The sequence below is a fragment of the Meriones unguiculatus genome, chromosome 16 (assembly GCF_030254825.1).
Source record: "Meriones unguiculatus strain TT.TT164.6M chromosome 16, Bangor_MerUng_6.1, whole genome shotgun sequence".
In the NCBI taxonomy this organism is placed as follows: domain Eukaryota; kingdom Metazoa; phylum Chordata; class Mammalia; order Rodentia; family Muridae; genus Meriones; species Meriones unguiculatus.
The window spans coordinates 30,021,118-30,047,625 of record NC_083363.1 but is presented as its reverse complement, the minus strand read 5'-3'; the positions used below and the strand labels follow the sequence as shown (position 1 = coordinate 30,047,625).

At 51.7% G+C, this 26,508-nt stretch overlaps 1 protein-coding gene across 1 annotated transcript in view; it reads right to left on the bottom strand.

Moving 5' to 3' along the window:
• Positions 1 to 7,970, bottom strand: part of C16H6orf132 (chromosome 16 C6orf132 homolog) — a 33,132-nt gene extending 25,162 nt beyond the window's left edge. The window contains exon 1 of the mRNA XM_021639996.2: positions 7,598 to 7,970. Coding sequence (XP_021495671.1) covers positions 7,598 to 7,742 — 145 coding nt within the window. The 5' untranslated portion in view covers positions 7,743 to 7,970. The remainder of the gene's footprint in view (positions 1 to 7,597) is intronic.
• Between the last annotated feature and the right edge of the window lie 18,538 nt (positions 7,971 to 26,508).

The window sequence follows — 26,508 nt, the reverse complement described above, 5'->3', positions numbered from 1 at the left end:
CCCAGAAACAGAACAAACACTTGGGCTGGTGAGATGGCTTAGTGGGTAAAAGTACCAGCTGCTGAGGCGCACGACCTGAGTTTGATCCCTAGGATCCATACAGAAACAGACACAGACCCAGACACACACACACAGAGTGTGAGAAAGAGAAAGACTCCTCCTTATATAGCTCTGACCTGAAACTCAAAGAGAACCACCTGCTTCTGAGTGCTAGGATTAAAGGCGTGCATCACCATGCCCAGCAAGGCAAAGCTAATAGGAAAGGAGTAGAGGCCAGGCTTGTTCTAGGCCCTCCTCCAGGACGGAAGTCTCAGTCCTCGCTAAGTGAAGGACAGCATCAGGTGAGGACTGCCTGGCCAGCGCAAGCCAGATCTTTCAAGAGCTCAAGGTCAAATTGTTTCTTATTCCCCCAGACTCAAGGTCAGGGACCAGAACTAACTAACTAGAATGTCAGCAGCCCACCCCTGTGGGGTTGCCTCTTAAAGTAGCTGAACTTTGTGGTTCCGAGTCAAGCACATCGGAGTGGGCCTTCCTGAAAAGCTGCCCCTGTAGAGTCTAGGAGAGAGACAAGGCGGGGGAGAGGCGAGGAAAGGCAGGAGGCCGGACAGGGCTTTGACACACAGTGACGGGGCTCAGTCAGAAGACTGGGACCTGTCCTCTCCGTTCTTTTACTCTGTCTGCCCGCTTGAAGGGGTTGTGCTCTCTGGGACTGCCCCGCACACACACGTGGATTCAAGTCCTGCCCTCAGAATGGGCAAGGGGAGAGGGCCTGAAGGAGTGTCCTGAAGAGCTGAGAGAGTGTGAGCAAGCTGTGAGTCTTGACTGAACCACAGACAAACCAAGGCTGGGTAGACAGCCCCAGGTAAAGGCGCTGGCTGCCAAACCTGATGACCTGAGATCCATCCTGGGGCCCCACGCGGTGGGAGGAGAGAACTGATCCTGCAACTGTCCTTTGCTCGCACAGTGGCACTGAGGACATGGAAACACGCACACACACATACACACACACGCACACGCCAGACATACCACTAAATCAGATGTAAGTTTTTTTTAAAAGCCCAAAGAAATCACAAGCACATTATCAATATCATCATCACTGATTCTCCATCCCCTTTCTCCTCCGAGTGTTAAGGCTTTGAGCCTGAATTGGGTCCCATCACCTAAAAACTATAGACGACACCTGTGCCCATGAGTAGATGCTGTCAGGAGGTAGGTGGCCTCTTACTGTCTCACCAGGGTTCGTTGTGAGCTCAGATGCTTGGGGTTGCCTTCCTGGCACACGGGAAGATGGAGGCCCACGTTGGCAGGGGCTGGACCAGAGCCATAAACCCTGGGCAGTGTCAGGGTTTACAGGGTCCCGGACAAGCCTCCAGCACAGCAATGTGGTGTCTCACACCGCCTGGGGTTCTCTGCCTCTCCCTAACAGGGGGTTACATCTGGGTCTCTGGCCCTGGGTAGGGCACGCAGGTGTCTCTGTGTATGTGTGTTACCTGGGCAATGCCTGGGGGAAGCTGGGGACCCACCCCAAGCTGCTCATGGATTCGGAGTCCTTTTTTCCTACCCTTCCACCCAGGAGGAGGAGCCCCTGGAATCTTCTGTATGTCTGTTCCCACAAAGCTCAGGTGGAAAGCCTTTTGGTAAAATGCTTTTCGTTTCCTGGGATCTCCATGGTTATGGAGGGCAAGATACTCATTCTGGGACACCGACTTCGCTCGTATTCTCTAAATTCTAGATCTGTCCAAAGAAGCTAGAATGTCAACCAACCAGTGAATAAACTAATGGCTGACATGTATGAAGCTACTGATATTAGCACGTATTAAGCATATTCTATGACCTAGGTACTTCTTTTCTTTAGGAAAGGTCTTGCTCTAGCCCAGGCTGGCCCAGAACTCAGTGGCTTGAGCTACCCTGCCTGGTGCAGGCACTATTCTTGATCTTGTAGTACTCGCAGTTGAGCCTGAGCCTTGTGTCTGCTGGGAAGCCACCCCGCCCACCACTCAGCTCAACCCAGAGCCACAGGGCACGACGCTCCAGGCTCTTGCCCTTCTCTAAACTCTTGTGTACCCTGCAGGGAGAAACTCTTTAAAAAAAAAAAATCATTTAAAAATGTGTTCGTGTGTGTACAGTGTGTGTATGTGCTTAGGCACATGCGTACCACGGTCTGTACATGGAGATCAGAGGACTTTGTGGTGTCTGTTCTCTCCTTCCACCTTTCCATGGTTCCAGGGACTGAACACCAGTGAAATATCACCTTTCCCCGGTGGGCCATCTTGCCACCCAGGGGAAATACTCAAAAGAGTCTCACTTTGATGAGGAACCTGAGGCTGGAAGAGACTATAAGCCCACAGTACCACATCTGGCGAACAAGAGAGGCCAATGCTCCAGAGCCAGCAACAGTCTGACCCCTCTGGTCACAGCCAGCATAGCAGGGAAAGGACGCAGAGTTTGGGGGGGGGGGAGGGTCCTGTAGTCGACAGAGCCCACAGGGAGGACCTAGGAAGTATATCCTGGTTCATATGTCCATTTCTCTAGACAATACCTATGAACTTCTGCTTTCTCAGACTCAGTTTCTCTGCCTGTAAAGTGGGGATAATGACTCCTACATTGTAGGAAGCCTTCCAAGCTCGTGGCAGTGAAGCCATTCAGGTAAAAAAAAAAGGGGGGGCTAGAGACCCCGAAATTGTCAGGACCTCTGGAGCACTGGCCACAGAGCTACTGGATTTCAGGAGCTGAGGAGGAAGGGGATCTTCACTCAGGGGACTTCTGGCCTTGACCCAGGGTGACCTGGAACCCGCAAACGTGCCTCTCCCCACTTCTGCCACACTGCAGACACCCAGCGGGGGCCTGTGCACTGGGTGGGACTGCCAGTCCTGGGAGAGCAGCTGCTCTTCAGGGCAGCAGCAAAGGGCGGCCATGTGAACGTAGCCCACAAATGACATTAATGAGGCCCTTCCTTGCTAATTAGCAGGTTCACATGACAGGAACCTGAAAAGGCCAGTTTGTGCCAGCAAGCCCTAGCAGGTCTGACCTAAGCACCCAGAGAGAGGCCTTTGTCCAAGGGCAGAGGGGACACTGAAGTTTCAACTGGGGTGGAAGGGAGGTGGGGCAGGGGAGCACAGAGGAGAGGAGATGGCGAAAAACGGTGAGCAGCTCAAAGGGACGCCAGCAGGGCACTGCAAAGGCAGCCAGTCCTTTTACTCTCTAGGGCAGGCTTGCATCTTGGGGCCCAGAGCCGGATGACCTTCCCGGGAACTTGCTAGAAACCCTGAACCTCTCCCATTTCCAGACCTGTCAAATCGGGAACTGTTCATAACAGGAGCCCCCGAGGTCGGGTGTGCTAAGATGCGTACCCCCTCAGCACTCCGAGGACTCTCGATTCGGGAAGATACAGAATGGCCAGGTTTTACCAGCTCTGGTGATGGGCACTGTTAGCCACCATCCGGGTTAGCAATGGGGTCTATGGGAGAGCGCTTGCCTCCCGTTGAGTCAGCCTTGGGGTTCTGTCGCTGACCCCTCAGAAGACAGAAAAAACCCGATATGATCTTTATTAACTTAGGGGCTGCAGCTGTCTGCAGGGTCAGGGAGGGGCCTGATCTCTGGAGTTAGCTATGACATAAAGAGGTACTTCCATAAAGGGGCCACACTGAGGGCGAGAGAGACAGAGAGCGCATGCATGCGTATGTCTGGTGTGTGTGTGTGTGTGTGTGTGTGTGTGTGTGGTGGTGGTGGTGGTGGTGGTGGTGGTGGTAGTGGAGGGCACCAAGACAGCAGGAAATCACAGCCCATCTCTATCAGCACATCTCCAGTGGTGTGAGTGACAGGAGTGTAAACAAGTCTCCTTCACACCCCAGCAAAGCTTTCTAGAAGCCGGTGATAGCCCAGCCTTGGCTGGACACAGGCACCCAGCTCTGGGAGGGTCAGGGCTGGCTACCCTTTAGCCTGGCCTGGTATGCGAAGTGTGTGTGGGTTGGGGTGGGGGCGAGCCTCGGGGAGAAGGATGCTAGAACCAGCAGCCATCGTCTGGAATGCTGCTGAGGAGCTAGCCACAGTTCAGTCACACACTTATTTCCAGCCTGCTGTGTGCCCTGCAGGGGTCCTCTGAAGAAAGCCAACAGTTTAGGTCCAGCGGGAGAAGGAAATCCTAAGAATTCTCAGAGTGTCTTACAAAGAAACCCTTGGGAAGGGAGGCTTGCAGGGAATGTCTGGCCGGGCCTGAGGAGTCTGTATTCGTGGCAGGCGCTGTGCATGGTTGGTACAACTGGGCAGGAGAGTCCCCACTTCCTGGTGCTGGCACGGGAGGATCAGCAGGTGATAAGAAACTCATGGCTTGAGCAAAGAGGCCAGAGAAGCAAAGCAACAGGAAGCTTGGGTCGCTTGGTCCCTGGCTGCTCCAGCAGCTACTTTTGTGGCCCCATCTCTTATCAAAAGAGACTACAAAGATTCAAATCTGTTTTCTCAAGTACTTAAAGGACAATCTCGCAGTCCTTTGAAGCTCTTGTTTGGGAGGCAGAGGCTTAATTAGGATTTTGATTGCATTCAGTAGGGCTGTAATCACCACGTACACGGTCTAGAAAAATTTACCCATCACCCCACCCGTGCCTGTGCTGCATTTTTTTTTTTTTTTTTTTTTTTTTTTATCTGCACCCAGCCTACCCTTGTGCAAACAGCCTGGGACCTGGGACGTGGCTGTAGCCACACACCAGGCAGGCTCAATTCCTTCACATACCTGGACATGGCTTTTCGATTCCCACCCCTCTTCCTCCACCGCCTGTCTCCCAGCACTGGAAACCAGGCAGAAGGTCACAGGCTAAGGAGCCTTAGAGTTGGAATGCCCCACCCCTCTGAAACCTTGGGGTGGCCTCTTCCTTTGGAATACAGCCACCTGAGGACAAGGAAACGAAGTAGGCAGGGACAGGCAAAGTTCAGAATGGGAATGAGCCAGGCACAATGACACACACGTGTAGTCCCAGCTATTAGGAGGCCGAGACAGGAAGATCGATGGAGTCCAGGAGTTCAGGGCCACCCCGGGGGCAACCTAGCAGGCCCCATTTCAACAAAATCAACAAAAAGCTGCACTGACTTGAGTGTAACAAACTGTGATTCAGAAACCACGGGAGAACTTTCTGGAAAGGCTGGGCAGCAGCTACTTTTGTCTCTTGCAGCTCCTCAACTCCTGACTGAAGCACTTTCCTTGTCCTCAAAGCTTGCCGTATATATACGTGACCTCTGGCAGTCACTCTAAGTCTCAACCTGTGGGTCGCAACCCCTTGAGGGTCCCCAGTCTGATATCTTGCATATAGGATCTTTATGTATGATTCATAACAGTAGCAAAATCACAGCTATGAAGTAGCAACAAAGTAGTTTTATGGTTGGGGGTCACCACAACATGAGGAACTGTATTAAGGGGTCACAGCATTGGGAAGGTTAAGAACCACTGTTCTGAGCAGTCTCCATGCCATACCCACTGAACAGAAAACACCACCGCCCGGGGAACTAGCCCTGTCACAGACAGGCAGGTAAGGCTGGCATTTCCACTGCCATCCAGAACCGGCACCAGTGGCTTCCCTCGTCCATCCCACATGCAGCAAGGAGGAGGGTTTCTCATGCCTGTGGGCACCCCGGGGAACACTCCAGAACATAGGAGAGTCAGCCTGCTGTCCACCTCCCCAAACCCCAGCCCAGTGCAGACACTGGGTCTAAGCTAAGCTGAGTCAGCTGAAGGCCCAGCCCTGCCCCCGGGGACAGGGAGGAGCTGCCCCCCCTAGATTCCTGCCCTGCCTAGACTGGCAGAAGCTGACAGCGTACCCTGTCCCCCTTCTCTCTCCAGGACAGATTCCTAGCAACAGTCTAGTCATCCGGGGAAAATAGAGAGGGGGTGTGTAGAGGCTGCTGTGAGTTCCTCCAAGAGGAAGTGGGGAAACTGGTTCCTAGGGCAGATGGTCCAATTCACCCCTGGAACTCTTCCTCCAGAGTGAAGCCAGCAAGCCTGCTGAGAGTTGGGTCCAGATGTTGGCTCTCTCGCCAGCAAGATGGTACTGGAAATTCTCCGACTTGCTTGCTTGTGACAGCTACACAAGTTGCTGTCTACTAAAAAGCGTCTGTTCATTCCCTCCGGGAAGACCGCGGCTCCACCATTGAAATCTTGAGATCTTGGACCAGTTCTGTGACCTCCCTGTTCCTTGCTGTCCTCATCCGGAAAGCCAATAATAGTATCTCACGCTAGACAAAAACTCACTGAGTCAACACCAGACATTTTAGGAGCGTTTGCACCTAGGAAAGGGTGGGTGACTTCGCTCTCGATGTCTTCCTTCAGGCCAAAGAAGGTGCTAGGCACCACAGAGTCATCCAGGAGTCTTGAAGTTCCTAAGACACGCCTCCCTGGGTCCAGCTCTCTTCCCTTTGCTGCAACCTAAGCTCTGCCCGGAACAGCCTTCCCTCTCCACTGTGAAGCTGCCTTCCCTCAGGAGCATCTCCCTCCTTTCTTCATCGTGCACCTAAAGACTGTCTTACATCAGAGGCCCCCAAAGGGCAGTCGGACACAGTGTTAGTTTTGTTTGGCCTGCTGATGAGAGATCTTTGGGTCAGGGAGAGGTGACATCTTGCCGCCCTAGCCTCCAACGTAGTAAAATGGGTGTTAAAGAGAACCCACAGCTCTAACGAAGGTTGCGACATCCCCTGTGACCCAGCATAGTGGCCACAAAGGTGATGAGGGTGTGACAGGGGGTGGGGGTTGGGTTGGGGGGGACGACACACCTTTGTCTCCCTTCTTCAGACCCCAGAATCACGGACCACAAACAAGCCGTGAATGCCTGTCCCCTATTTCCCTGGGTTTTCTCCTCCTTGTAGAGCGTACAAGCTGGCGGCAGCGGTGGAGGAAGAGATAAGGTGACCCATAGCCAGACCTGGGGCAAGGCCAATTACCAGGAGTTACCAGAGGTTTGCAAAGACACACCACCCTTGATCCAAGGGCTCCCTGCTCTCCACTGTCCCACCTCGGGCTCTTTAATCTCCTACCACGGACAGCCCAGACCCAAGTGCACCTGGCAAGAGCCTGTGGCACTGCCCCCTCCCCTGCCCCGCCCCTCGCAAACCAAACCAAACTCAACTAAGTCGGTGTGCAAAAGGCTGGCAACCTGTTAACCGTGGCTGGCGTTGCCGGCCTTTCTTCTAAACAGAGGGAAACACAGGGCACCTGAGGCAGGCTCTCCGCGGGGCTGAGGAAGCGGAAAGCGTGACAGACGTCTAGATCTCAGGAACACTTCTGACTCAGAGAGAATGCGGATGCGCGGTGGGGTGGGAGACCCAGCAGCCGGCCGGCCGCGCAAACAGAAACCCCACCGAAGGTTGCAAAGGGGGCAGGGGACGGCAGGCGAGGGCTGCAGGGCTCCCCGGCCTCGCCTGAGGAGGTCCCCCGCGCCTCTCTGGCTGAAGCCTGTGGCGCCTCCTCCCCGTTCCCAGCATCAGCTCGGCCGGTCCGCAGGTTCCAACGTGTCCCTGCCCTTGCCCGCCTTCCCAGCGCCCGGGTGACGCCAGAGCCGGGAGGGAAGAGGCGCCACCCGGCGTTCTTCCTCGTCCTCCCTCCCCTCCCCGGACTCACCGAAGTCCCTGGTCCCCGTTTCTGGGGCCTCTTGGGTGAAAATCCAGGGCGGGTTGGTGGCGTAGAGGGACGTACTGGAGGGGTTGCCATGCTTCTTCCCGAAGAGTTTGCTGAAGGTGCCCTGCATCGTGGGGCTCTTTTTCATGCTGCTGCCGGCCGCGCTCTTCCCGGGGGGAAGGACCTTCCTTCCCTTGCCCCGTCCTGCCCCAGACTGAACTCCGCAGCGTCTCCCCAGGGGACACTAGCAGGCCATGGCCCCCAGCCTCGCTCCCCGCCCGCGCGCGCGCATCGGGCGACAGGTGGTGCGGGCGCCGCGGCCGCTCGCTCGCTCGGAAATGCGAGCTACCTGGTGGCCAGGTAAGAGGCTGCGGCTGGGACCCGGCCCCGCCCCGCCCCGCCGCCCAACTCCCCGGGCCGCATTCCTGCCTCCTTCTACAACAGCCCATTGTTGGCACCGTGCGCCGGGCTGAGGACCTCGCCCAGCCCACGCCCTGCCTGGGAGAAGGGCCGCCCCCTGCCCCGGGTTCCCCACGGGCACGCCCGGCCCACCCCCCACCCCCGTTTTCCTGGGGCAGGAAAGGCCCCAGGAGAGTGCCTTGTTTCTGCGGGCCCTTCCTGAGCAGCTCGGGGTAGACAGTTTAGAAAGGGCTCTTGTGTTCCAGAAAAGGGACCTGCCTGGCCAAGCTAGCACGGGCCAAAGCATCCCCTGAGCCTTCTGACATGTAGGTAGGAGACTTCGATTGAAGCCCAAGCGATGTCTGTAAAACAGCAAAAGGCTAGCAAGCTCCACGCTGTGATGCAAGCAAATAAAAGCACTTAGGACACAGAGCTGGGAAGATAAGTCGTAAGTTCGAGGCCAGCATGGTCTACACAGAAAGTTACAGGAAAACTAGAGTTAAGAAATTCTGCACCCCCCGCCCCGTGCGATTATGGCACAGGTCTTAATCCCAGCACTCAGGAAGCAGAGGCAGGCGGATCTCTGAGAGTTCGAGGCCAGCCTGGTGTACAGAGGCTAACCAAGGCTAAAACAGAGAAACCCGTCTCGAAAAATAAAAAATTCTCTACCATTATTGAGAACACAGGAAGAAACCATCCTAATGGTTAGGACAACAATATATTTATATTTTGGGTGCGGTAATAGTCCCAGCACTTGGGGAGGCAGAGACAGAAGGATCTCTGTGAGCTCGAGGCCAACCTGGTATACAAAGCGAGTACAGCCACAGCTACACAGAGAAACCCTGTCTCAAAAATAAAATGATAGATCGATAGATAGATATTTAAGCCAGGCGTGGTAGTGCACGCCTTTAATCCCAGCACTCTGGAGGCAGAGGCAGGTTGATCTCTGTGAGTTCAAGGCCAGCCTGGTCCTACTAAATGAAGTCTAGGACAACCAGGGTTGTTACACAGAGAAACCCTGTCTCATATATATATTATTACACACACATATATGTTGGGCAGGGTCTCTCTATTATGTAGCCCTGGCTGTCCCTTAATTTGATATGTAGACCAGGCTGGCCTTGAACTCACAGAGATCTGCCTGTTCCGTCTCCTAAGTGCTGGGACCACCAAGCCGGTCTTAATATATTTTTAATGAAATAATCGTTTATTTAACCTTTGGCAATTTCGTATGTAAAGCAATGTGTCTTGAGCATATCCATGCAAACTCTCCCTCTTCCAGGCTCCCCAACACCCTCTTCCCACCCCCCGCCCAACTTCTTTAGTCTAAGGGGTCTAGTTAGTGCTTCTGCTGGAAAGCTGACTGACATCCCTGGCCTGATCTTGCTTGGGCAACCACACTGCAGTCAGTTCCTGGGCGCAGTGACCATGCCGTGGCCTAAGCACAGCACTGGACATTTTGGCATTTCGTAGACATCGGTTCCTTTTTTCTTCTGAATCATTGAGACAGGATCTCACTATGTGACTCTACCTGGCCTGAAACTTTACAGATCAAGCTGGCTTTGAACTCCTAGAGATTTGCCGGGCTTTGAATCCATAGAGATCTGCCTGCTCTTGCCTCCCAAGTACTGGGATTAAAGGCGTACTGCATGCCTGACTGTGGGTGCAATTTTGAAAAACCAAATTGGGGGTGGGGGGTGGGCTGGAGAGATGGCTCAGAAGTAAAGAGCACTGGCTGCTCTTCCAGAGGACCTAGGTTCAGTTCTCAGCACCCACGGGTCATTGGAAATGTTCTGTAATTCTGGTTACAGGGATCAGATGTCGCCTTCTGGCCTCAATGTACACTGCACGCAGGTGGTGCACAGACATACATGCAGGCAAATACTCATGCACATAAAATTAAATATATATGTATAAACACATATTATATATAATATATATAACATATATTATATATATATATATCAAAGCCATGTGCCACCAGCCCAGGCCTAAATAATAACTTCTAGTGTGTCTTCACATATACATGTGCACCACATGCTTTTCCGGTGCCCTCGGAGGTCATTTGAACCTGAGCCCTCTGCAAGAACAACAAGTTCTCTTAGCCTCGGAGCCAACTCTCCACCCCCGTAAATAAAACCTTAAAAAAAATGTTAAAAATGGTGGTTCGGCCTCGTAATTCCAGCTATTTGTGAGGCTGAAGCAGGAGGACGCCAAGTTCAAAACTGCTTTGGTCACATAGCTAGTTCAAGTCCAGCCTGGGCAACTTAGCGAGGCTTTATCTCAAGATATTTAAATAAATAAAAAGTAAGATAGGGGTGCAGCTTAGTGCAAGGCTCTGGGTTCAGTCCCCAGTCTCTCCACCTTGCCCAGACCGGCCTGGAACTCACTGTGCCGACCAGGCTGGCCTCCAACTTGTAAAGGTCCACCTGCTTTTGCCTTCCTAGTGCTGGGATTAAAAGTGTGCACCACCACATCTTTAAACTTTAAAAATAAAAAAATAAAAATCCAGGTAAGTACACCAGCGATGGCGGAAGTATGGGAGATGGAGGTCCGGCTTCTGTATGCCGCTGACGTTAGCACAGTTTTCGTCTACTAGCCACTCCATATTAAAAAGGTCCGTCTCCCTCAACTATCATCCAGTTTTCAGTGCTTTGCCCACAGTGCAGTCAAGGTCCACACGCTGCCTTTTCTTATTCTGTCGCTTTAATCTCTCGCCCTGCCTGTTTGTTTGCTTTCCAGGATAGTGACATTTCTGAGAAGTTCCCTTCAGCTTCGAGAGACAAGAAAAGCCAAGCCTTCAGGGCTTTGCCACTGTTCAACTTTGTTTTCCAGGCAAGCTAGATGGGCAGGGCAGAATGTCTCTCCGGGTGGGAGGATGGAATCGATCTTATTTACTTTTTTGGTAGTGTTGGGAATAGAACCCAGACTGCAAATATGCTAGGTCTTCTAGGAAACGCTTCTACACCGAGCTGCAGTCCCAGCTCTGGGGGGAGGGTCATTATAAAAACACTCCGTGGGAACTGAGGGTACAGCTCAGTAGAGTGCTTGCCTGGCCACGCACAAGGCCCTGGGTTCCATCCCCCGACACCACAGAAATCTAGTGCAGTACATGCCTAAAATCCTAGCTCTCAAGAGGTGGAGGCAGGAGAATCAGGAGCTGTTGTCACCACAAGTTCAAGGTCAGCCTGGACTACATGAGGCCCTGTCCCAAAACAAACCAAAACAAGAAGCAACAATGGAAACCAAAAACAAAAAAACAAAAGCTTTAAAAGCTTTGTATTCCCCCCATTGTTTCTGGTCAGGGTCCCACCTGTGGTCAACACTGTCCCCTCCAAGCCCACAGCGGTCCTGAGACACTGGACTTACGGAAGACCTCCCAGTGGTCACGTAGCATGTTGGGAGAGTAAGGCAAAAAAACTTTTTGGTTTTTTTTTTTTGTTGTTGTTATCCCATAAGGATCTTGAAAGCTCAGCAGGAAGATAGGCCTATGTGACTGGAGGTGGCAATCTGGGATGACTAAGCCTGGAGCTGCAGTAGCTGTCCCTAACACATGGAGCAGAAGTTCACAGGACCAGAGGTCAATGTGAGCTGCCTAGGCCAGCGAGGTTTCTAAAAATGGAGAATGGAGCTGGCCTGTACAGGAAGACACAGATGTCACCGGGGACCAGTAAGAGTGCAGCTAGGACAGTGCACAAAGCCATGTGACCCATACTCCCTTTACATTTTTTTCAATGAAATTTTTCATTGACTTATTATTTTTTTAATTTATTTATGTGTCTGTGTGTACAACCTACATGTGAATGCCCATGGAGGCCAGAAGAGGGCATCATCAGATCCCTTGGAACTAGAGGGCAGTTTTGAACCACCAGACATGGGTACTGGGAACCAGTATGGTCCCTTGGAGGACCAAGAACCAAATTCCTGACCCCTTTCAATTTTTTATCATCACATTTCTTTCTTTGTGTGCCGGTGTGTGTCTGAGCGTGGCAGGGTGTGCCTGTGGAGCTCAGAGGGCAGCAAGCAGAAGTCAGTTCTCTCCCTCTACCATGTAAGTCCCGGGGAGATTGAATTTAGGTCACAGACTTAGCAGCAGACACCGCTCCTTAGCCACCTTTACCTTCTTCTTGACTTCATGGTTTCCCCTGCTGTCCAAATAGAAAGGATACAAGGATCCCCATTAGATCGTGGACATCACCATGTCCCACTCAAGAGCTCTAGACATTAAGCAGAGGCTTCATTCTCGGAGACCTCCCTTGCTCTGGGCACTTAGCCCGAGCGAGCACATGGCCGGCAGAGTCCCCATCCCATGGCTCCGATCACATACAACACCCATGTGTACTCCAAGCTCTTGAAAGCCATTGTGTGCCCAGCTCTGGATGGACAAGGAGCCAGAGGAATCCAAGACCTGGTTTGTCTCCAAGTCTCTGTTGCTCTAGGCTATTTGGGGAAGGAGGCAGAGCCGCGGTGAGATGATCCATAGTAAGATACATGAGAAAGAGGAGGAGGAAAGACTGAAGACTCTACCCAGGCCTCCCCAAGATGAAGCGATAAACGGTTAACCTGCTCCTGTGCCTCAGTGTCCTGCTATTTGTGGAAGGGGAGAGGGACAGGTAAGTATGGTGTTATTTGCTTTTGTTGGCACAGAGGAACTTTGAAAACATAAATTAAAATCCAGTAAAAGTGTTGACTGAAGGAGGAGACAGATGGGAGGGAGACGTTCCAGAAAGTTTAAACCACCACATACATGCGTTTTCTGTTTTAAAGTTAGAAGCAGCTGGACAGGGTGGTACACGCCTTTGATGCTAGCACTCCAGCAGCAGAGGCCGAGGCAGGAGGAGCTCTGTGAGTACCAAGCCATTCTGCTCTGCCTTAGGGAGCTCCAGGCCAGCTCCATAATGTGACCCTGGCTCAAAAATAAAAACTCAAATGAACACAAAGGCAGTGTGGAGTGGCACACACCTGGGATCTCACAAAGACCTTGGGCGGTGGAGGTGGGAGCAGCAGGCGTTCAAAGGCATCCTTGGCCGGGTAGCAAGTTTAAGGCCAGTGCTTCAGTAGACAAAGGAAGAAAGGGAAAAGAAAGAAAGAAAAGCAAGTAGAGCTCTTGGTCTAGAAAGGCCTGGTGCAGTCCCTGAGCTGCCAGTGGTTGTGTCCCTTGCTGTCCTTTTTATTTAAAACTCTTTAGATTTATTTTATTTTTCATGTGTGTCAGTGTTTTGCCTGCATGTATGTGTACCATATGTGTGCCTGGTCCCCTCGGAGGCCAGAAGAGATCAGATGAGAGCTTCCATGCGGGCACTTGGAGGACCAAGCTCGGGTCCTCCAGAAGAGCAGCAAGTGCTCTTCACTGCTGAGCCAACTCTCCAGTCCTATTTACTTAGTCTTAAATTACATTTTATTTACTCGAGGGAGGGTGGTGGCAACAGCACACACAGGCCTCAGGGCATGCGTGGAGGTCGGAGAGTTGGTTCTTTTCTACCGTGCAGGTCTCTGAGGTGAAGGTGTAAGGCTTGAAAGTAAGCGCCTCTGCCCTCTTAGCCATCCTCCCTGCCATCACCAAAAAGAGTCTTATTAAAAATGTGGGCAAACCTAGCTTGGATTAGTTTATTCATCTGCAAAACAGGATGTACATTTGTAGAGGAATTTTAATTCAGAACATGACTGCTCTGGTAAGAGATCACACCCCAAGACCTTCTAGGTCTGTGTGATCTGGCTGGGATACAGACACGCCTTTAATCCCAGTGGACAGAGACAAGCAGATCTCTGAGTTCAAGGCCAGCCTGGTATAGAAAAAGTTTCTGGTAATGAAAGACTTAGGTCCAGGTGTGGTGGTACATGCCTTTAATCCAGCAGTCATTAGACAGAGGCATGCAGATCTCTGAGCTCTAGTCAGTTCTGTTTAGGCAGTTGGGTTGAAAGTGAGTTGAGAGTCAGTACAGTGGAACTTAGTTCATGGGATTCAGAGGCAGTAAAAACTGGGAAAGTTTTTACAGAGAGAGGTTGAAGAGAGAACAGCTAGTCACAGGTGAAGACAGAACAACAAGCCAGAGAATGAGAAGAGCCGGAAGATTAGAGCAGATTGCTGGAGTTAGTTTGAGGCCAAGCAGAGCAATTCAGAGGCCGAGAGAAAAGCCAGATTGAATAAGTCAGCTGGGAGAGGAGTGTGAGCCAGAACAGCTGAGTTAAGTCTCAGAGGCTGAACACATTCTGGGCCTAGATTGGATTGTACAGAGGATAGAAGCTTCCAGGAGTAGGCCTAGGTTAGCAGAGGCAGTAAGCTTGGGAGATGGCAATGACCTCAGGGAATAAAAGGTACTTACACATACATTAATGCTTGACAGGCTGTAGGTGAGAGCCAGGGGCTACCAGAATGCCCACAGAGAGCAGGCAAGGGAGACTGGAAACACAGGGTCTGTCTTCGCGCTGCAAGGAACTCTAACCCAGGCTCTCACGAGTGCCCAAAGTGCTCTGCCACTGGGCACCACCTGAGTCTCTAACAGCTGTACTTTAAGGACGGCCATCCTGACAGCTGGAGGAGAGGGGAAGGGGAAGGCGAGGCTGAGGGGCTTGAGGGAGCCACGTAACTGATTCGTGGATCTACTGGTCAAGCTGGAGAGGAGAAGGGCTGAGACTTGTGAGCTCACACTGCAAACAGAAAGGGCATAATTGTTAGTCTGTGGGGTGAATTAAAAAACAATGGGCGTGGTCATGATTGGCATGCGGAGGCAAATGTGCTGAGTCAGCTTCTTCAGCAGGGGACCAGGAGGAAGGCCAGGGGCTCTGCCTGAGGTTGTCGGGGAGACCATCAGGGTAAAGCACCCAGCGCCCCGGGCCTGGCACACAAGGGACTCCCTAAAAATGTTTGTTCATTTCTCCCCAGGGCTGGTCCTTTTCCGTATGGGTGTGTCTTGGCTGGGGTTAGAGGGCAATGAGGTGCGTTGTGGAAAGACCAGAGATGTTTGCGGTCGAGGGTGTCAGCATATTGTAGGCTGGTTCTCACATCACCCGTCTCCCTCCACCGCCTTCTGGCACGGGGTGGTCTACGGAAGATCGAGGTTCAATATGGAGAACCCCAACTTCTGGTTTCATTTTGTCAGCCTCACAGCTTTGGAAACTGACTTTTCCTCAGCAGAGGCAGAGCCAGATTTGGGGCCGAGGACGTGGGTGGCTTGGCAGGTAGAGAGTTTACCAGCACGCAGAAGTCCCTGGGTTTAATCTCGGCACCACATAAAACTCAAGAGGTTGAGGCAGGAGGATGAGAACTTCGACGTCATCCTTGGCTGCAGAGGGAGGAGAGGGAAGTGGGATCCTAATTCTCTTTCCGGCCTGGACTTAGTCAACTAATGACACTACCACACACCTGTCCTGCCAGTAAAAGAAACAGCCAAATAGCAGGCATCCCTTCAACACAGACCCAGGAACCGTCCTGTAATTAATCTCTACTCAGCCATTCCTCAGCGGCCTGTAACCTCCTGGCCAGCTCTGGTATGTGGGGTGGCATCTGGCCCAAGAGGTCAGATTTAACCAGAACCCCGGATCCCACCATGGTAAGGAAGGCCTGTTCTCTCGGGCTGGGGGAGGCCGGGAGAGGTGTCCTCAGCACACCCCATCCTGACAGCTCAGCGCTCCGGCACTCCACCAGCCGGTACCCGGTACCCGGATGAACCTGGCTGCCGGGCAGCGTCTCATTCCCAGGACATCTGATCTCACGTCAGTTCCTGGAGACCATTTGGGGAGGAGTCCGGGGAGGGGGCACTGCAATCTACCTCTGGAGAAGTGACAGCACTGAATGGGAGTCTGGACTGTGAGCGTCCTGGTGACAGAGCCAAGCGACACGTGCTTAGCTGGTGTTGAGAGGTTTGGACATTTGAGGTCTGCCCTGACCAGGGAGTTTGTGTTCGGTGCTGGGAGACATTCACCTTCCGATCTATCTACTTACACACACACACACACAGGCATGCACGCACGCATGTTTGAGATAGTGTCTCACAATGCAACCTGGCTGGTAGACCTGGCTCCATACTGGCCTTGAACTCAGACAATTAAAACCTGCCTCCCCAGTGCTTGGGTTAAAGGTATGTGTTATCTTATTTTATTTTGTGCCCGCACCATGAGCATCAAAGAGGCCAGGGTGTCAGGTGCCCCTGGAGCTGTAGCCATGGGTGGGTGTTGTGATCTACTCAGTGGGAGCTGGAAGCCTGACCTGGTCCCTCTGGAGGAGGAGCAAGCACTCCTAACTGATGAATCAAAGCTCCAGGTCCTCAAGCCGGGTGCGGTGGCGACCACCTGTGATCCCACCATTCTGGGAGGTAGAGGCAGGTGGATCTTTGTGAGTTCGAGGCCAGCCTGGTCTGTAAAGGACAGAAAAGGCTACTACACAGAAAAGCCTGACAAGAAGAAGAAGAAGAAGAAGAAGAAGAAGAAGAAGAAGAAGAAGAAGAAGAAGCTCCAGCTCCCCAGTTGCCTCTGTGTGAGCTGTGTTGGTGGGGTTCTAAGTCTGGGAAAAGACTTTTGGGTACAGACTCAGGGCTGTGACTCTGGTCACACCTCTAAGCCTTCTTTGGTTCCTGTGGAAAGCAAGGTGTCAAATATCCGGAGTGTCACAAGAATCTGGGAGAAAGTGAGATAGGGCTCCAGCAGGTGCCGAGCCCAAGTGCCCCTGCCACGTCCCCTGCACTAACCTTGGACACAGAAGTACTGCACAGAACAAAAACGACAGAGAAGAACCTGCGAGCGAACAGCGAAGATTCAGCACAAGCCTAAGAAGGAAAATTCCAGCAAGGCCAGTGAGCAGGACGGAACAGGAATCTACAAGGTCACCGTGAAGGCCAGGGAGACTTACCCACAATCTGAAGGAATGTGTGTACATGTGTACACTCCAGAAAAACTGAGCTGTGCCTGGCAGTGCAGGCTGTGGCTAGGGCTCAGCAGCCAAACATGTGAGGCTGAACACGAGCTTTGATGTGCTAAGGAAGTCTGTTGTCCCAGTCGCCTGGAACTGAGGCAGAGGACCACTTGAGTCCAGGCACTCCGGGCTGGCCTGGGCAACAGAGCGAGATCCTGCCTCAAAAATAAAGCGGGCACTGCAGGATGGCACAGCTGGTAAAGGTGCTTGCAACCAAGCCTGATGCCTGGAATTTGATCCCTGGTGGCAACATGGCAGAAGGAGAGAAAGCAACTCCTGCACGCTGTCTTCTGACCTCCACGTGTGTGCTGTGGTGCATGCGCCCTTGCACGGGCATATCGCACACACTAGTACAATTAAAAAACAAAAAAATTGAGAGCCAGGTTGTGGTAGCCCACACCTTTAATCTCAGCACTCCGGAGGCAGAGGCAAGAGGTTCTCTACGAGTTCAAGGGCAGTCTGATCTACAGAGTGAGTTCCAGGATGTCCAAGGCTACACAGAGGAACCCTGTCTTGAAAACCCAAACCAAACCAAAAACAGTCGAGGGGTGCGTGGAAGGACAGGTGTGTCGTGTCCTTGCAATGTCGCTTGTGGTGTGGAGAGCAGGCTCGAGGGTCCATCCCCGGAAACAGAGGAAACGTGGACACTGTCCACACAGGACCTGGAAGAGGGCAGAAGTAAGCAGCTACATGATCACCCAGGAACTCGGACAGAGCTTCAGAACAGCAGGGACGGATAAAATCTTCAGAGGAAAACAGAGTTAAAGCAAATGGCAGAATGCAGTCCAAAACACACAGCACCACTTATGTAAATGAAATCTACCCGCACAGCAGACAACAGTGTAGGTTTTGCAAGAATACACAAGCAAGAAGATATTCATTAGTGGCTGCCTCTGGCTCACTGGCTGGGTCAGGGATGCTGTTGAAGAAGGGAGATAAAAGGTGATTAATACAGCACGGGCCTGGAGTGATCAGATGCTACAAAGCCAAGAGGATGAACAACTCAGCCCTCTGTACTTATCAAAGGGAGAACAACTGCCGATCTGAGAGATCAGAGAGAGAATAAGTGATTTGCACAAATCATAGAACAGAGAAGAAAGAGAGATGCCCCGGAACCAGGTCTGTTAGAGAAGGTAATAGTCTGATGCTTTCAAGCCAGGGTACCTGACTGCAGAGAGGCAGGAGGTTGTGGGAGGCAGGGGTGGGGTGGATGGTGGCTCTTCCTGTGCTCCAGGTCAGCCTAGAGTCCCACTGGCTCTGCTTGTCTTTCCCAAACACCCACTGAGCACTGTGGAGGATGGATCACAGCCCTGACCTTCCAGGAACTTCTAATTTGACTAACATGAAGTCATAAGTCAGAAGTAGGGCTTCAGGGAGGCAGGACTCCTTCAGGATTGTATACAGTTTAGAAATGGCGACAATGTAACCAAGCACCCAGCCATGCTCTGAGCCCACAGTCCTTACCAGGATCGCTAAGATCAGGTCTAATATGATCTCTGCTTAGGTGGTGAGGAGTTGAGGCACAGAGTGGTGAAACCATCTGTGCAAGTCACACAGTTGAGGAACGTCAGAGCTGGAGTTTAAGCAGAGGAAGGGTAAGCCCAAAGGCCATCATTCTGTCTGTCTATCTGTCTATCTAGGGTCGGGGTTATAGTATGTAGCCCTGACTGGCATTGTCCAGGCTGGCCTTAAACTCAGGAATCCACCTGCCTCTGTCTCACAAGTTCTGTGATTTAAAACCTGTGCCACCATGCCCAGCCTTATGGAGCTCCTGACAGGGGTGGAGCCTCAGGCCTTGCATGTGCTAGGCGGGTGCTCTACCACTAAACCCTCAAAAAAAAAAAAAAAAATGAACTAAACAGTCAAGGCTTGCCTGGCCTATAGAGAGAATATCTTGTGTACTTTATGAATGAATTGCCTGTCAATTAAAAAACAACATAAAAAAACCTATGGCCTATAAGAAAGGGTAGGATAAAAGATGGGACATCCAGCAGGCAGAAAGTATTCTGGGATAGAGCCAGGCATACATGGAAGATTCATCCAGGAAGATGTGAGGAGGACAGACACATGATACCCAAGCAAAGGTAACCAGCCATGCAGCAGAAGGTAGATTAGTATAGATGGGTTACTTTAAGTTACGAGCTAGTCAGAGAAGAGCTTAGCTATGTGGCCGAGGTATCTGTAAATATATTTTGAGTCTCATGAGTTATTATTCCAGAAGCTTGGGCCCGGGAGGAAAAACACACACCAGGTAACACTGGACAGGCTTTCCAAAGGGGAATTTCCCTAGCCATGACCCCCAGTACATTTTTCACAGTGAAGTGGCATGGTCTGGGCTAAGGATACTATTGGCAGAGCCTCGTCTGGTGGTCATGCAGGGGTCCCCCACCTAAGAGCCACGACATGTGATGGAAGGCTCCACTACCAAAAGAGCTGGGACTGAGAGTGTGGAGGCAGGACCTGTCTCAGATCACCTAGGACTTCGGGTTTCCAGCCTTTACCCACTTTGTATCACAAGCATTGTCCCCTTCATCTTTCCCAAAGCTTCTCCTGCCTCACAGGCTCCTCTGACAGCTTCTCCAGGCCCAGGGCTAAAGCCAGGCCTCCTCCCTTGGGCCAGAGAGGCTGGCCACCCCACCAAAGGCCACCTTCCCATTCTTTCCGGCCAAGATCTCAGTATTTTGATTACTGAGGCCTCTCCTTCTGGCACTCAGCCCCTCCCAGCATTTTTGGAAATTAGGGGTTATTACCATCAGGGTATGAGATCGAGGCACAGCCTACAAGCTATCAGCACCTCCACTTCCAGCTTGCCTGTGGGCCCCAAAGTCCATTCCGTCACCAGCAGTCAGCAGTGACACAGCGCTAGGAAGAAAACAAACAAGGCCAAGCCTAGCCTAAGCCAGGCAGCAGATAGCAAAATGACACCAGTTAGGGCTATCTGCCTCGTCTTGGTGCTTACTGATCCTGGAGAGGTCAGGTCATTCCTACATGTGTGGCTTCCGACACACTTCAGGAGGTGCCAGTCAAGTGTGGCACACGGGAGGCAGGACCCTAATGGGTAGGAACTTTTTTTTTAATAATTTACTTAATTTTATTTTATGTGCATTAGTGTGAAGGTGTCAGATCCCTTAGAATTGTCGGTATAGACAGTTGGGAGCTGCCTTGTGGGTGCTGGGAATCGAATCCTGGTCCTCTGGAAGAGCAGACAGTGCTCTGAACTGCTGAGACATCCCTCCAGCCCCTGGCCTTGTTTTTGAAGATGAGATCAGGGCAGACCATTCAACCACCCACCCATCATTTCAATTAGCTGCCCACACAGTGATTGCTGGTGTCTGTGGACTGATTATTGTCCTACCAACCCTGTCCCAGTCTAGTAGGAAGAGACTCTCGGGTCCACCCATCTCAGGAAAAAGAAGCAAAGAGGGTCAGTCAGTGTGTTCAAAGTCACACACAAGGAAAGGTGTGGCTCAGATTTAGGTTCAAGCCACCTAACTCCTGGGCCACAATCTGTTCTCTGCACTACCTCCATTCACTTGCTATCAACTTCCTGGCCAGCAGTCTGCCTGCCCATCCAACCATCACCCATCCAATCATCCATCAATCCATCTCAGTCTACTCAGTTTTTAGCCAGCTAGCTCTTGGTCTACCTGTCTGTCTACATATCCACCCACCCGCTTCTAGGCTAGCAACCCAGCTGTTTGTCCATCTACTTGTGCACACATCCATCTGTCTATCCACTCACCCACCAACCCAACCGCTTTCTGACCAACAAGTTAGCTATCTGTCCATCTGTCCATTCATCCACTCACCGACTCACTTCCTAGTTAGCAAGCCAAATGCCTGTCCATCCGTCATCCATCCACCCATCTATTCATCCATCCATCCATCCATCCATCCACTTCCTGATCAACAAGCCAGCAGTCTATTCAACAATCCATCCTACTCCTTTACCTCCTGACTCTGATTCAAAATATTACAAGAAGAGGAACATCTATCAAGTCTCTGGGGACAAGAATAGGACATGCTTAAGAAGCCAGCTGTAGGACACAGTTGCACACATCTATAATCCCAGCACTCAGGGAGACAGAGGCAGGCTGATCTCTGTGAATTCAAGGCCAGCCTGGTCTACAAAGCAGGTTCCAGGACAGCCAGGGCTGTTACACAGAGAAATGTTGCACAGAAGAAGAGAAGGAGGAGGAGGAAGAGGAGAAATAGGACCCTTGTAGCATAGTAAGTAAATGAAACAGCAGGAGATGGAGATGAGGGGGCAGATATGGCCCCCTCATCATCAGGAGTCCATTCCCCAGCTACCCAGTAACAGGTCATCTCCACCTCCCAATCACTTTTCTGCTCACCCATCACTTGTCTTCCACCTCTGTAATTTCGAAGGTGGGATGGACAGGTAAGTAAGTGGGGAGAGACAAACCTCAGAAGGTAGGAAGATCAGAGTTTAAGAAACAAATTCTGCTTATATAGTAAGGTTGAAGGCAGCCTGGGCTAGATGAGGGCCTGTCACTGAACAACAGCATTCAGCACCCGGGCGGTGGATGCTGGTAAGTCCAGTTCCAACGGGCCTGCTTCCCTCTTCTGGCCTCCTTGGGTACCAGGCATGCATACAGTAAACATACATTATGATATGCAGGCAAGATACTCACACACCTAAGATAAAACAGATAAACCACAATGAAAACAACAACACTCAGCCAAACAAAAGAAAGAGACAAGCTGTATTTCCTCTCTGCCAGTGACGTCTAAGATACCCTGGGGACCTGCTGGAGAGTAGGAATATCTTACCCCACTGCCCAGAATGTGAGCGTTCACAGGAAGAGGGGGAGTGCCAAAGCAAAACAACCTTCCAGACCCCAAGCTTGTGTCTCCTCAGGAAGAGAGAGTTGTTTATGCTGTAAGGAGACATCACAATACCCCAAGCCCCATACCAGGGCCCCTTGACTTGGCACCCTCTGTACCATCTCAAGAGACCCAGGCAGCATCTGGAGCCTTGACCAGAATTATCATCAAGGAAGGCCCTGGTCAAGGATGATGAAAGTGAGAGGACATCGTGGGGCTGGGGCCGGGCAGTCCAAGGTCACGAGCGATTGAAGTGGAGTGAAGGGAGCCGCAGGCCCTGGCTGGGCCCACTGGTGTTCCTGGAGCTGGGGCTGGCTTCCAGGACCACTGCCTAACTCATTCCCCTCCCAGGGTGGGGGGCTCTTCTGTCTTTTGCAGGGGGGCAGAGGAGAAAACTACCATCGGATTCCTCTGGTTCCCTTACACTTGGCTTTTTCAGTTGGCATCTCCTAGACAAAGCTGTTAAGTTACTGCTGAGATCTAGGGACAGATGTATGTGTGTATATGTGTGTGTTTCTGTGTATGTATATGTTGCCTGTGTGTGTGTGTATGTGTGTGTGTGCCTGTGTGTCTCTGGATGTGTGTGCCTTTGTGTGTATCTGTGTGTGTGTGTGTGTGTGTGGTGTCCCTCTCTGTGTGTACATGACACAGCACATATATGGAAGCCAGACAGTTTGCAGAATCTGGTTCTGTCCCTTAACCACGTGGGTACTGGATCACACTCAGGTTTTCAGGCTCAGCTACAAGCACCTTTATCTACTGAGCTGTCTCCCTGGCCCCTAGAGTCTCTTCTTAGGTCTACTTTACGCGTGAGGGATGGGGTAGGGGACACGTATGGAGTAGAGTATCAGTTGGGGGAGGGATAGCTAGGTCGAGACCCCGAGCTACCCAGGCTCTGCCACCTGCTGTCTTTGGAGCCCCTCTTCTCCGAGGGCAAGGAGGCACGCTGCGGTAAGGGTGCTGCAGCGGATAAAGCTGTGCGCCTTGCATTTCTGGAGCCACGCTGCCCACTTCATGGCAGGACAAACTGGTGAGGCCGACGGCCATAGTGTGCCCATTTTACAGAAGCTCGAAGGTTGCCTGACCTGTAAGGGCGGAGGCGGGTCAGATCTCAGCTCACACTGCAAAGCCCTGACACATGCCACAACACCTGCCGCCTTGGGGTGCCCTGGGGAGACTCCCAGCTGCCTCACCCCAATGGTATTTGCATTTCAACAGGGCACATGGCCAGGTACCAGAAAGTGAGCCGCTGATGGCTGAGTCTCAGGCCTGGGCCAGGGCCTGGGATGTTTTAGAGTGGTCAGAGTGCTTGCCTAGAAAAAGTGAGACCCTGGGTTCAGGTTTGTAAAGTGTTCTTGGCTAGCGTGGAATTGGATTCCAAGCTCTGATACCCAGGCATGGTTTGCACTCACGGGCCTGAAGACTTGTGAGAACAGAGGGTTTTTCCAGAAGATCTACCCTGATACCAGGTGAAGGCTTACCCTGTGCAGAAAGTCGTGTCTTTTCTATTGTGTGCACACATGTGTGTGCCTATGTACACACAGAGGCTAAAGAAACGTGTCGTATCCTTCTGTCTCCCTCCACCATAATCCCTTGAGACAGGGTTTCTCACTAGGCCTGGAGCTAGCTGGTAGGGCTCAGGGTCTTCCAACTCTACCCTCCAACAGTGCTGGGGTTACGGTGTGTTTGTGTGGCCGCCATGCCTTTTTCCTGGGATTTGAGCTACGATCCCTATGCTTGCACTGGAGGGAACATCTCTCAGTCTTAGAGGGCCTTCTCAGTCCAGCCTCTGTCATTCTAAATCCTGATAGACACATGCTGACAAATGTACCTCAAAGGCCTTGGGCTGCTTGAGGCATGAAGGGAGGAAGAGGTCTGTCTGGACCCCCACTTTGGGCTCTAGCTTGGAAATGGAAGAGGGTTCCAAAGCGAAAGGAGGGGTAAAAAGGACATGACAGGGAAGAGTTAGTTAAATGAAGCCATATGTTAACCTGGAAAGTATATGGCCAGGCCCAGCCTCCCTCCAGTGCTGGCCTTGCTGGCCCTGGTCAAGGGGTGGGTGTTCTCAGCCCACAGAATTCATCTGAGTTAGTCACTCAGAGCCTTCCTGGCTTGGCCCCTGGGAGGGGCAGGGCGAGGCTAGGGCAGGGGCTCTCTCTTCCTTCCTCTTCCTCCTCCTCCCTTTTCTTTGTTCTCTCTCTCTCTTTCCTTTTTATTTTTTATTTTTATTTTTTAAAAAAGGAGCCCTGCAGAGACTGATACCCCAACCAAGGACCTTGCATGGAGAGGACCTAGACTCTCTGTTCAGAGGAAGCCCAGAGGCTGCTCAGTTTCCAAGTGGGCTTCCTAGTAAGGGGAACAGGGGCTGTCTCTGACATGAACTCAGTGGCTGGCTCTTTGGTCACCTCCCCCTGGGGGGTGCAGCCTTGCCAGGACCAAAGGAAGACAATGTAACCAGTCTTGATGAGACCTGATAGGCTAGGGTCAGATGAAAGCGGAGGAGGACCTCCCCTATCAGTGGACTAGGGGAGGGGCATGGGAGAAGGAGGGTGGGATAGGGAGGGGGCTACAGCTGGGATACAAAGTGAATAAACTGTAATAAATAACAAAAATAAAAATGAATCCCTAAAAAAAGTATTTTTAATGATTTATTTATATTTTACACGCATTGGTGTTTTTCCTGCATATGTATCTGTGTGCGGGTGTGCCGGATTCCCTGGAACTGGAGTTAACAGTTAAGAGCTACCATGTAGGTGCTGGGAAATGAACCAGGAGCCTCTGAGTGTCGAGCAGCCAGTGCTCTTAACCTCTGAGTTCTCTCTCTTTCATTTTACTTACATGTATGGTGTGTGTCTGTGTGCGCAGCATATACACGGGTACCCACAGAGTCCAGAAGAGAGTGTTGGACAGACTTTCTGAAGCCGTGGGCAGTTGTGAGCCATCCAGCGTGGGTGCTAGGGGCCAAACTGGGGTCCTTTGGAAGAACAGTAAGGATTCCTAACTGCTGAGCCATCTCTCTAGAACCTCCTCCCTTTTCCCTTTCTTCTTCTTTCCTCTTTTCTTTTTACTCTACCTTCCCTGAACTGTTTTTTTGGCCAAGTCTCTATGCGGGCCCCTGTAGTGAGAAATTTCGGTTTCTTTAAAAACACAGAAATGTTATGGGAATATGTTTTTGTTTTACTCCTAGGTGTGGGGTATGGGGCTGCTTCAGATCATCCACAGCAGCTGCTATTTGCCTTGTACTCTGGCAGGGGTGCGGTTTTGCCAGCTGCAGATAGTTTCTGCAGGTGTATATGACATTGGGAATTGTGGGGACTCTAGCGGGCCTGTACATGCTAGCGCCCCGAGTGGGGCCGCTGCTCCTTCTGGGGCGGTTGCTGGCTGCTATTGTTTCCGTGATGCAGTTCGTCAAGTCGTTGTGTGCAAAGAGACTCGAAGGAGAAATTAGATATCCCGACAGCGAAGGTCAAACTTGCCCCGAGGAACCTGAAGCCCCTGATCAGCAGGAAGTAGTCTAGTAACTTCATCCCCCTTTCCCTCTATCCTTCTCTTCTATTTGGTGTCAGGGGGCTACAGGTGAGAAGGGTGGAAGAGAGGAAAAGGGACGGCAAAGTGGCAAACGACGGCTACAGTCCCATCTTTGCATGTCTCAGGGTCCTGAATGTGGAGGCAGCTGAAGTATCTAGAGCAGGATCAACAGGTGGCTGCCCAGGGCAGGTGTGCACAGAGCAGGTGTGCCCAGAGCAGGTGGTGTGCCCAGAGCAGGTGTGCCCAGGCCCTGGGCTGAGGTAGAGAGGGAAAGCTGTGTTGGAATTCTGGTTGTTGTGCAAGTCAGTTGTGAGACTTCTGAAAAGTACTCTTTGCTTTGTCACAAACTGTCTGAGCTTCAGCTGGTGATAGCTCAGATACCCAGGGGTCTCTGTTTCAGAAAAAATGGGGTGAACACTTTTCTGTTAGGAGTGAATGTGCCTGGTACTTGTTGGATGTCTAAGCTACTTTTCCATAGCTGTGAAGAGACACCATGACCAGGAAACCCTATAGAAGATGGGGGTTTGAGGGTTATTATTACAAGAGGGTTAGATATCATGACTGTCATGGTGGTAAGCATGGCAACAGGCAGGCATATGCTGAACCAGTACCTTAGAGCTTACATATTAACTCCATAACTATGGGTAGTGGTGGCACACGCCTTTAATCCCAGCACTTGGGAGGCAGAGGCAGGTGGATCTCTGTGAGTTTCAGGCCAGCCTGATGTACAGAGTGTGACTCCCAGAACAGCCAGGCTACAGAGGGAGAGATCCTGTCTTGAAAAACAAAAACAAACAACCCCCCCAAAACAAAAACAAAAACAAAAACGGAAAAGTAACCATGAGGCAGAAAGAACCAACTACAATGGTGTGGGGTTTTGAAATCTCAATGTCTACTCCCCAGTGACACACCTCCAACAAGGCCACACTTCCTGATCCTTCCCCAATAGTTTTACCAACTGGGGACCCAGTATTCAAACACCTGAGCCTGTGGGGGACATTCTCTATGAAGTCACCGCAGCAGATGCTTGATTCCTTAGCCTTCCCACCACGGGGCCTCTGCGGGCTCCCCACACCACTCTGGAGCTCCTGCCTCCTATCCCTGGCTCCAGCCTTCTGAACCGGAGTCTAGGAGGTCAAGATGCTAAGGTCCCAGGTTGCGAACCAAAGGAAGAGGTCGCAGTCCTTTCAGAAGTCTCAGAGTGATGGCTTTTCCTTCTTCCTCATGCATC